This window comes from Cloeon dipterum, chromosome 1 (genome assembly GCF_949628265.1).
Source record: "Cloeon dipterum chromosome 1, ieCloDipt1.1, whole genome shotgun sequence".
Taxonomy (NCBI): Eukaryota; Metazoa; Arthropoda; class Insecta; order Ephemeroptera; family Baetidae; genus Cloeon; species Cloeon dipterum.
This window is the reverse complement of record NC_088786.1, coordinates 21733786-21745504: the sequence shown is the minus strand read 5'-3', so window position 1 is coordinate 21745504 and position 11719 is coordinate 21733786. Positions and strand designations below refer to the sequence as shown.

The 11719-nt window shown below is 37.8% G+C and overlaps 1 protein-coding gene across 1 annotated transcript in view; it reads right to left on the bottom strand.

Annotated features, from left to right (window-relative positions):
- Positions 1-296: 296 nt before the first annotated feature.
- LOC135938918 (homeobox protein engrailed-2-A-like) overlaps positions 297-11719 on the bottom strand; it is a 40488-nt gene continuing 29065 nt past the window's right edge. The window contains exons 2-3 of the mRNA XM_065482966.1: positions 2160-2266; positions 297-1181 (exon numbers count right to left, since the gene is read on the bottom strand). Of these exons, the coding sequence (XP_065339038.1) occupies positions 930-1181; positions 2160-2266 (359 nt within the window). The 3' untranslated portion in view covers positions 297-929. The remainder of the gene's footprint in view (positions 1182-2159; positions 2267-11719) is intronic.

The following is an 11719-nucleotide window of genomic DNA, read 5'->3' as shown; positions in this document are numbered from 1 at the left end:
GTGGAATGTGGTTCCTCGGCCATTTTGAATACTTTAGCAGATGCTGAGCTGCGATTTAGACCGACTTTGTTCCCAAGCTGTTGCGCTGGCAATTCTGGAAATCTAAATACCTACGAAATCAATATATTCCAAATTGTTAAAAATCAAATTTTATTCCATCTCAGAGGCTGGATGTTGTTTCGTCGGAACCTCAAACAAACAGTTGAAACCATGAATTATTGAAACACGTATTTTATTCGGAAATTGGAACCAATTATCTAAGCAGGTGGTGTGTTGGAAGATAATTGAAATGCAAATTTTCATCGTTTTGACACTCATCAGCATTTATTGAATATTAAATTGCTTTGCCTATTTACTAATTTGCATCATTCGCTGCGACACAATTAGCATAGTCTCTCTGCTGGTGGTATATATAATATTTTAATAATTCTCGCGTAGATATTATACAATAGTAAGTACAACACAACTCACGTATGCGCCGCCGCGCTGCTCCAGTATTTGCATAATACAATTTACCTGATATTCACGACAAGTATCATATTTATGTATGTATATAGAGTAATTTACACGTTGCACAAGTTGGATTTCTCTCCGCGCGGCGCCTTTATTCTCTAGAGACACAGTACGTTGCTTTTTCGTATCAATAAATCTCAACATCTATTTAACGACTGCTGTGGCAATGTTCGGGAGAGGAATACACGTTATGGAGGTCTATTTATTTTAATAGGAAATAGGAAATGCACAGTTGTTGCTGCTGCTGCGTTAGTTCACTCGGCGAGTCTCACAGCAGCGTGACTTGCACGTCAACCAGAGTTAATCAATCGCGCAAACCAAATAAATAAATAAATTGTCGCCCGGCATTTTTCCCAGAGTCACTTTGCTCGATCAGAATTTCTCTTTTTTCACTCGCAATCAATCGACACGATTGATTAGTCGCCGTTGGCCGACGAGGGGGAGGACGGTCCCTCGGCAATCTCGCCGTCGCTGTCCGCCCCTGACGGAATGGTACTGTGGTTGTACAGACCCTGCGCCATCAGCTGCAGGGCCAGCGGGTTTTTCTGGCCCGACGCCTTCTTGATTTTGGCACGTTTGTTTTGGAACCAGATTTTTATTTGCGACTCGTTCAGCTTCAGTTCAGAGGCCAGTTGCTGCCGCCGTCGTTCAGTCAAGTACCTGTTCTCCTGCAAACATGACAAAAATTGCGAATAAATTTTTTGATGAAACTTGGAGGTTCAATATGATTTTTCTCCGGATATTGCGTGCAATAAATATGGATAATTAGCTCTTTGCTATCGATCCAGACCACTGCTATATCGTCATCGAAAACAGGAATAATTTAGCCTTCTTTGCTATATATAGTAGCAATGAGAGACATACCTATCATATTTTTTTAGAAAAATGAACCACCGCCAGAGAGAGAGGGTTTTGAATGCACAATAAGAAGTGGAAAAAAAGAAATTAGCGTAATTACAAATTTTGTAAGAAAAATACTTATAAATATTTTAGCATTAATTGTTTTCCTTAACAGTATTAATTTTCTGTATTATGCACATTTAATTTTTTAGTTATATTTGTTTATTTTAGAAAAAATTGTAACACTATAAATTTTGTTTAAATAATTTTATCATTAATAATTTATTAAAATCAATTTATTTTAATAATATGATACATTGAATATTTTATATTTTCGGCGAAAATTTCGCATCAATTATTAATAAGTGTAATATGAGAACATAACTTCCACGCTACACCACTTTCTTCCCTTTATATAATATAATTCATTTCCTGATAAAATAAGATTTAAGCATAAGTGCAGAATTCTACCTCTCCATTAAACTATAAAATTTTTAATGAATTTGGGATGACGATCTTACTAATATGGACCTCTCTAATTGTTATTTGTAAATTTTTGCGCTGTAATTTAATTCTGAGTTGGCATTGATTTAGCAGCTTCTAATGTTTAGGAAGGTGATCGGTCCATTAATCAAATTATTAAAATGGTCATAAAACCTACTATAAAGCTGACTATTAATTGCATAATATTCACTAATTGCAATTTTTAAGTTAAACTCCAAAAGATCAATTCGCAAAATGCACCTCTGAATATGCTTGGGCATATAATTTGTTAAAAAGAAAGGTTAAAAGGAAAACGTGCGTACCTGAAATTCCCTCTTTAGCCTGGAAAGCTGTTCGCTGGTGAAGGCGGTGCGGGGTCTCTTATCCTCGGGCTTCTTTTCTTTGCGTTTCAGTTTCCGCGACCTGGGACCTGCGGACAAAGCAGACAGACGGTCAGAAAAGCAATCTCTCTTCGCTTTTTGAAACGCGCGCAGAAAGAAAATTCTTGACACGGAGAATTCCTCAGAATCTACTCTTTGAGTGAGTGAGCAGCGGCGTATATACGTAATTCTTTAATTAAGCTCGGCGGCGACAGCGAGCGCAGTTGAGCAGTACAATGAGAAAATTTCAGAAAAAGGCATTTCAAGCACTTGTCGTCTCGGCAGCCGAGTGAAATTATCATTCCGTGTGCCATGCAGCTTAAATCAATCTCTGTCAGGCAGGAAAGGCACCGCCAATGGCAGGCCGCGAGTTAGGCACTCACTCTCGGCGCGGCAGGCATGTCCTTATAAACCGTACGAGTTTATTCCCTTCAAGGAAAAACAACGCAATTCCGCGCGGCGGCCATTGCAATTCCATGACATGCAGCCGTAATTGAACCATTATGCGCGCATATTTCTACCTCTCTTTCTCTCGAATGCACCGAATCCAAAGCGGTGCCCTTTAAGGAGTTGACATGTCACACCTATTTACATTTGTTTTCTTTGGCCGCGGATAAACGCTAATCGCTCTAGAAAATCCCGCGAGATCATTTGATCTTGTTTTTCTCGACGCCTGGCTGGACACATGTATCGTGTCCACTTTGCATGAGAGTGTGTGCATGTGCAAGTAAGTAAGTGGTCTATACTTAATTCAGCGCAATGTGATGACTATAAAGAGAAAACAAATTGTAAGATCTCAATAATAACCGCTTTATTTATTACATGGTCGGTGCGCGCATTGAGAAATTCTCACGCAGCTGCAGCCGGACGAATAAGTTGCTTTTTACTTTATGGCTAATTGTATCATTGCAGTGATTGACTAATGTCGCCGTCGACGCCGAGCGCTTTTAATTGCGCAGCGTTAATTGTTCTGATGGAGAAAATCGCTTATGGCTGACGCAGACGATCGAAAAGCCATTATATTAATTGTCATTTGGATGCGCGTTTAATTACTCTGACCTGATTTTCTAATTTGTTGCGCTGTCGATGAGTACCAATCTGAATTTAATGGGATTCGACCATTAATTTCTACTATTACATCGAAGCAGATTTAATTATTAAAAGGTTCTCAGTTTATTTGAAAAATCACTTAAACCATAAAAAATCATTAAGCCATTAATCACTGGCATCGTAAACTGCATCCTGCGAGTAAAAATATTCATCATTTAAAAGTGCTAAGACTTGGAAGGTATTTACAAGACAACGATTAATTACGCTTTATAAGTATGATCGGTCAATTGAACCAATTGCTAATTTAGAATCAAGCCAACATATATTTTTTGTCTTTTTTGGTCGGACCAAGACAATATAGTCTTGTCGGGTTGTCAATCCGTGCCTTTTGCAGTGTCTATGGCTCTTTCCAATTTTTTGCGCACATATCAAAAGGTAACGGGCAACAATCAAAACAGATTTTGCAAACTTTCTAGAAAATTCAGAGCCTTTGAAAATTTTTTTTGTTTTTGACGCATTTTATCCAACAGTTTGTGAGTTGTAATAATTCTCCTTTTTTGTTATTTCCAGTGGAAGACTTTTGGTCTTCACCCCACTTAAAAGATCAGCCAAATCTTCTCAGAATAATACTTTGCAAACTAACCCTATGAAAATTGTAGCTCTCTTTTTAATATTTGCAAACTATTTCAACAAAGAAAATAAAATGCTAAAAGAAATTAGATCAAGGGATTAAAACAATTTTCATCCTAAACACCCGTGTGGCGAGTTGGTGACTGGGAAAATTATATAGCCAAAAGTTTGAAGATGACGAGGCATGCAATTAGGATTATTCGGAAACGAGATAATACGCGGGCTCACTCAATTATTTCTTTTCATAATTTTCATACTTGTTCTTTATTTGCCTTAAAATTAAATAAAAAGAAACTTTCTAATTCCACAAATGGAATTTTTCCTCAGTTAAAAAGTCATACTTCTAAACACCGGTCAGGTAATTTTTATATTATTTATCGCCGAGAGAGTTAAATTTGAATTTCATTTTAAATTTTAACATCATATTAGATTAAATGTTTTCCTGGATTAAGCAAGATCACTTAAAACTAATTTTAATAAGTCTTAAAATTTTAGATGCCTGTGAATATTGTGTGCAGTAAAATCTTGAACTAATCATCTCTCTAAAAGCCAAAATGGATAAATTTGCATGACGTGATGTTTCGTAATAGATGACAAGATAAAACAAAATCCTTTCAAACAGCTTCCATAAAAAGATTGCCGAGCCGCTGAGAAGAACACATATTTAATATGGTGTGTGTGTGTGTTTGTATAATAACAATCAGATGAGGAGCGAATTATAAAAACGGCAGCTGTGGGCAAAAATGGCTGCGTGGCTTGTTATACAAATAACAGAAGCATTAATTCTCCGCGCTACTGTACGTGTGCATCATTAGCAGATAGGAATCGCAGCAGCAGCTCTGATGCTAATGAAGTTAAGTCTGCGTGATACAGCGCAGATATCAGCACAGATGTAATAAAGAATGCAAAAAAGCATCAGCGGCGGCATTAATGATCGACGAGATTTCCTCGACACGAGTGGGCTGCTGGCTCTCGCTTTAAAGTGGACTAATTGTGCATTGTCCGGCCCGCCGCCGTCGCCATCGCCGCAGCGCGCATGTATGCGCGATATCGGAAACAAAACGCGCCGCAATTTTGCGTTTATTATATTTTAGTGCAGCTGGAGAAAATGCCTGCACTCAACTCTTCCATTGAGTGGTTGTGCGCGTTGGCGAATGAGAAAAGCTGCAGTGCATGGTGCTCGATGTACAAACACAAATAATATAAATAAGTCGTGCTTGCTCTCCGATGCGGTGTACATGCGCGCTTTGTGTTTATGCAAAAGTCATGAAAAACGCCCATTACCAAACCGGCACGTTATTTATGCATCGCAGCGATAGCAATTGAAAATAAAAAGTAAAAAGCGTTTTATGCGCAGGTCATTATTGTTATATGCCTGATTATGTGTTTCATGTCAACAATACAATCCACGACCGACATAAATTATTGCTGCCAGCCAGCCAACTCGCATGGAAGGACGTCTGCATGGAGTTTGTATTTTTTGAAAGTGGTGCAGATCGAGGGACAAACGCACTGGCACACACGCGTTTTGACAGTATTGCATTTAAAACCCATTTAAGATGGTTTTGCCTCCATCACTTATTGATTTTCTGCCTGAAATTAAAATAGAACTTGGGAATAACCCCTCTGATCAAGCCAAGAACTTAACTTTTGAAAATAGTCAAGCAATTCTGATATTCCAAACAAAAACGTCCAACGAATGGATTTTGTAATCCACCATCGAATCATCAAAAATATACGCAAGAACATTTATTTAGATGAGATAAGATAATTTATTGAACACCATTCGCTATAAGGTGTACTATATACCATACACACAAAATGAATATTTCAGATTAAACTATTAAAAATTAAAATGTAAAAATTAAAACTCGACCGGTAATTGCTCAAATGACTTCGCCCGAACAGTGAGGGGAATTTTCTCGAACATCCAAGAAAAGAATTTAAAATTTTGAAAAACAATTTACCAGTTGGGAAAGCTCATAGTGTTTAGGGCACTTCCGCTGCGATTTAAGACTCAATCCTGCTGACTTGAATTCTGAACTTAAAATAATTTCTTTTGATGTGCTCAAACCGAAAATCAGTCCAGTCAATCGCCGAAGAATCGTAAAAACAATTTTTCATAATAAAAAGTCTTTGTTGATGATTCTACAGTGATTGGCTGATCTGATTTTTGTTTTCTTCACATCAAAATAACTATTTTTAAGAGCAGCATTCACATAGTATAGCAGGATTGAGTCTTAAATCGCAGCGGAAGTGCCTTAAAATCTAAAGGAACCGCTGGCGCCATCTACTGGTGATTCGCAACTGGTGAGTTTCAATAATTTAAATGTGACGAGAGGCCACAAAACCAAAAATGTTAACAAAAACACAAACTAACCGCTGAGCAACACACCAACTCGCCAAAGATACAGGCGTCGTGTCATATTTGCGTACAAGATCTTTAATTACTTTTACAACGCAAAAGCACTACTTTTATTAATCAACCGGTCAGAAACCTTTGAATCGAGCGTTTTAGAGGAATGATTTGTCACAAGAAACTGATTGAAAATCTAAAATCTCTCGTAAGTTAGACTTAAATGCAGACGCATTTCACCTACCTCAGCATAATTAATTTTATTTAAGTTTTAAATGGTATTTCTTCGTTATGATTTCTTTCTTTCCCTTGGATAGTTGGATGTGCGATTACAAAAATGTTCAGATGTTAGGGAGGCATATAAGGATTTTACAATTGTTTATGGTATTGAGCTGCTTTATAGTTTATCTTGATAATATATTGTTATTTCTATAAAATTTAGAGCTCAAAGGAAAACTTGGAAGACAGTTTGCAAAAAGTCCAATACTTAATTTATATATTTTATTTCCCTATAGTATAGTTGCCGTGGTAACGAGCGTTGCTGGGAATAAAATTGATTACAATCAATGAGTTTTGAAACAATGCTCATGAGTAGACAAACCACACAGCTATAATTTTATTAATAAACCTGCAGCTTATATCTGCTAGCTCTTGATGTTTGAAAACCTATAATCTATATGTAGAAATTATTTTAATTAATCTTTTCAGGAAGTGATAATACCTGGCAAAATTTTCAAAAATAGGGGGTTCACACAAGATCTCTGAGAGTCGGATTTTAATTTAATAAATCTTGACTTAAATTTTAAAATAAAAAATAATGTAATGTGCAATTTCATGCATTACAATAATTAATTATGTTTGTACAAGCATTCTCACGCCGCATTATATTTCAATTTGCATGCATAATAAATCAGGCGATTATGAAATTTATTGCTGCGTGAGTCTCTGTCTCTCTCGCGCTCACTCACTCGCGCAAAAGTCGGTTTTATAATATACAAGCGAAACACCTTTCGACCTCTCCGCGCGTTAGATGCAAGCAGGGCCGGCTGTGCCATAAAATGAATTTGCAAAAAGTCGCGGAGAACACGACAAAAGGCTGGCAGGGAAGTTACATTCGGCCTTTTTTCGAGAAGAGTGCATTAAATCGGCGCTTGTTATGGAATAATAATTACGTTTCTGGCTATAAATCGCGTGGGTTTGCGCGCTGCACAAAGGCTCGTCTGGGTGGTCCGGGCGCTCACTCTCAGCTACTACACAGTGTGAACCGGCTTTCGCACGCTCCTGCTCGCCGGCAAATACACTTCAAGTGATCTCCTTTTCCGATCACGGTAATTACCTCTCAGTTATGAAACATAATACAAAAAACTCTTGATATTTTCTATAATTATCGTCACATAAAAAATAATTTAAACAGAGAACAGTGTATCGAAATATGATTTTGTAATTCATAATTAAATACAAGTTCAACTTCGCGTCTCAAAATTTATTTACGATTGTGATTCAATTAATATTTTACGATCCTATCGCTGCCTTTTAATTTTTATCGCAATTTTTTGAAATATGGGATGAAAAGATAGTTTTAAACTGATCATCGCCCGTAATTGCATACAGATTTTAGAGAATAAGATAAAATATGAATTAGGCTCTAACTTCATTTGAAAGGTTTGTTAAAAATGAATTAGCCGAGCGTATGAGAGCTTTAAATGCCAGCATAATATCCGCGGTGGGAAAGCGGCAAGACGCGCGAGGCACAAAATAAAAATTGTAATATTGCGTCCTATGCACGGCAGACCACACACGAGCGCCGCACGGGGAGAGAAATGCGAGCAAAACTGCCAGATTGGCACACTTGGAATAGGCAAAAACGTACAGTCATAATGAAAAACAATAGCGAAAGCCAGCGAGCAAACAAATAACGCGCCACCGGGCATTTGGATACACGCGAGGGGCGGATTATCTCGCAAGTGCAATCATGATTTATTAATGCAGCATTAATAGCTCTGTGATTAGGCAGAATATTTAGGCTGGAACACCACTCTAGGGCCCAACGCATTTATGCTATTTTAAAGCATGATTTTAATGGATTTTTTATGTAAACGTTTTCATTTATTTTTTCCTCTTAATTCTTGCGTTCCTCTGGTCTCCGCGCGTGTTGAGCTAAAATTTAAGCCTTTTATAAACCGTTAAAAAATATTTAGCTGAATGTTGGAGTGGATTTAAATTTCAAGGATGGCGTTTTCCAATTGATTTTCATAATTCCAAAAAAATGAGGCGAACTGACGTAATCCAGATATTATTTTCCTCGGTTATTTCGTCAGATGAAATGACGCTACTTTTAAGAAAATCCATTAAATAAAGCCCTTCAAAAAATGACACTGCTTCCTTCCTATATCCACGAAAAGAATGGATTACCCGGATTTCTTTCATTGTGTAATAATTTTGTTCCACGCATTTCTCATTGGCGTCAACGAGGAAAGGCTCTCGGGTAAATATTTTTCGCATGAGTTATACGAATCGTATTTATTGCTGTCGGTTAATGAGTTAATTAGACCGCAAGACGAGCGAGTTCCGTGTGTTCCAAATTAAGAGATTTAGACATCTCTTAATGTGCAGCCATAAAATATTATATATTAAAAGCCGAGACGCAGGAGAGGAAATTAATTAATTTACTCTCTGCGCGAATTCCTCAGTGCGTATTATCGGCTAGCACCACCAATTAAGCGAGCTGCCTCTCTTTTCCTTTTTGCCCGCCGCGTGCGATGACTTTTTAGAAAGGCAAACAAGTCGTTTTTAATGTCCCTTATTCGGATGAACAAACTCGTTTCAATTTTCAGAGTATACGCGTCGGGCCGGGCCCAGGAGGTTGCCACCGCGTGCGGAGCAGGGCGATTAATAATGCCGCTCGAATCGGGCAGAAAAATTAATGATAATTAACATGCAGCGACGGAAAATGCGTCGCATTTAATCCCAAGTCGAATGAAGAAATCAGCGGGTAATAAATGTTGTAGAATGTGATAATTCCATTACACGCACTTAACGTGATACATTTCTCGACGGCGACACTCGCACTCGGATTATGCTTGTTGGTTTGCATATAATAATACTCTCTTTTTTTAAGCTGCTCGCAATTTAATGCAATAATACAGATTGTGTTTGATTTATATCTGTTAATCTTAAATCCTTGGATTTTTTCTTTCATCTAAATTTGTTTATTTAATTTATTTTGAATTTACAAGTTAACCCCGTATACTGACCGAAATTAAAATTATTTTTTGCATCAGACATGCAAATTCATAAAATTAGAAGAATATGACCAAAACAAGTTTTTACCTAGCACCATAGGTGATTTATGAAGGTAAACCTTAATAGTACAAAATGGACAATTTTTGACCAGTCATTTCGAATTTTTTGCAGGACGAATCTAAATGTATAAATTAAGTGGGGTTTCAGAAAGTAAAAATTATCCACCAATCGATTTGGCTCGTCAAGGAGAATCTACATACCAAAAAATATCCTGAAAAACAAAAATTATTTTTTTAAATCGATTTCTAAATCATTTTTCCAAAAATAACTCGAAAGCTATGCTAGGGGGAAACTTTTTAATGTTGCGGTTCATATGTTTACATCACAAAAGTGAATATAAATGTATGACAAAAAAATATGTTAGGTATACAGTCGGACTGCGGGATTTCTATATGTTAGCAAAGGTTTTTATAGTTTTGATTTTATGGGGAAGGTGAGGAATACTCCTTGTTAATTAAGATATATATTTGTAAGAAATCATGATATCTTATTTATGAGAAATTCGAGTCTGCCGCATCGACCGCCAATTTTATTACATCGTCAAAGAGCAGAATTGAAACATCCGAGCGATTCCCACATCAATTAAAAGCGCTCTGGATCAAAACGATCTCCTCGACTCTGCGCGTTTTAATGGAAAAAACCTGCACATGAAAATTTTCGCACGCTACTCGTCGATAAATTTTTATTATTCGGCACGGCTTTCTTGTATTCATGCTTATTCATTGCAATCATGTCAAAGCGCGCACATTAAATTTATTTCCTCAGCAAAATTATGAAATTTTATTGCACTTCATGCCGCGAATATAAAGCAAGTGTCTGCTGATTGCAATGCAGCTCGGGACTAAGGTTGCTGCTTTTTTCGTCGATCCGCGCGCACACATCAAAATTCACAATGTGTGAAGAAGCACGTCGCTCCGCGAAGAGCACATAAAACTCTCCTTGGTGGCCCAGCAAACACTCACGGGCGTCTCAAAGTACACAATATAATTATTTCCCCACGCAGAGAGACGCGGAGGCAGCGCTAATATTTTAATTTGCCGAACGAAATCGTGGCAGCGGCGGCATGCAGAGAACGGGAGACTTGAACGGCCGCGCGGCATTAATTTTTCGGCGCCGTGGCCCCCAACCCCCAGAAAAGTGCACAATTACATATTTGCGGTGCGGCTAATGACCATCGAGCCGCGCGCGGTAATTACACTACACAGCACACGCGGCCGCGGCGGCGACGGCGGGTTTTAATTTTATGCACAGGAGAGGAATTAAGCGGCCGATTTTATTGCACGCAGACGCACGCATGACAGCTATAAAATATAAAGGCAATGCGGGTGGTCTGCTCAAATTGTATGTGAGGAGAATGATACGCGCGCGTGTGGATGAAGCGGGCAAAAATGCAAATTGCACACACACAGCCGCACACTAAAGAGTCCCCGCGCACCGTGTAACGAAAGGCTAAGGGAGCCGCGCGCGGCTCCGCACAGAAAATTGGCACTTTGCGTTAGATTTGCCAGATAAAAAGAGAACTCCGTTTTTCGAGTTAGACCTACCTCACTGCCCGCGCTCGAGTTGGTATAATTGAATAAATCATAAGGTTGATGTAAGGGCAATGACAAATTGAAAGTACTTCTATAAAAAAATCTTAAGGATAACAGGAATTTTATAAATGAAATTTTTTAAATTTGCAAAATGTAAGCAGTGATGGTTTAACGTATTTTCTGCAATAGAATTTGAAATAATGAAATAAAAATGATAATTTAACTGGAAGTCAGAAATATGAACAATAGAGAGCCATTATTTTTTCTCGTCTTAAATATGCTTCTTGAAATTGGGTAAAATACATCATACACAACCGGTATATAATTTTTTACAAATCAAACTTTGTAAATGGCTACTTTAAGTATGTATTTTGAAACAGGAAGGGTGGCAATTTCCGGGCTTTCAACTCATGGCGAGAAGGTTTTATCGCCGGGAGGCTGAATGGCACAGATTCACAAGATTTCGCTACCAGCACTCTTTTAGCTAATTTTGATCGCATTCTGCAAAAACTACAGCGGCTGGTGATTCAGAATCCTTCATCTGTTAAAAATTGTGTTGCAATATGTAGTAGATTTTCCGAATAAAGCACCGAAGGGCCAAAAAGCTGCTTTAATAAAAAAACTCGTGCAAA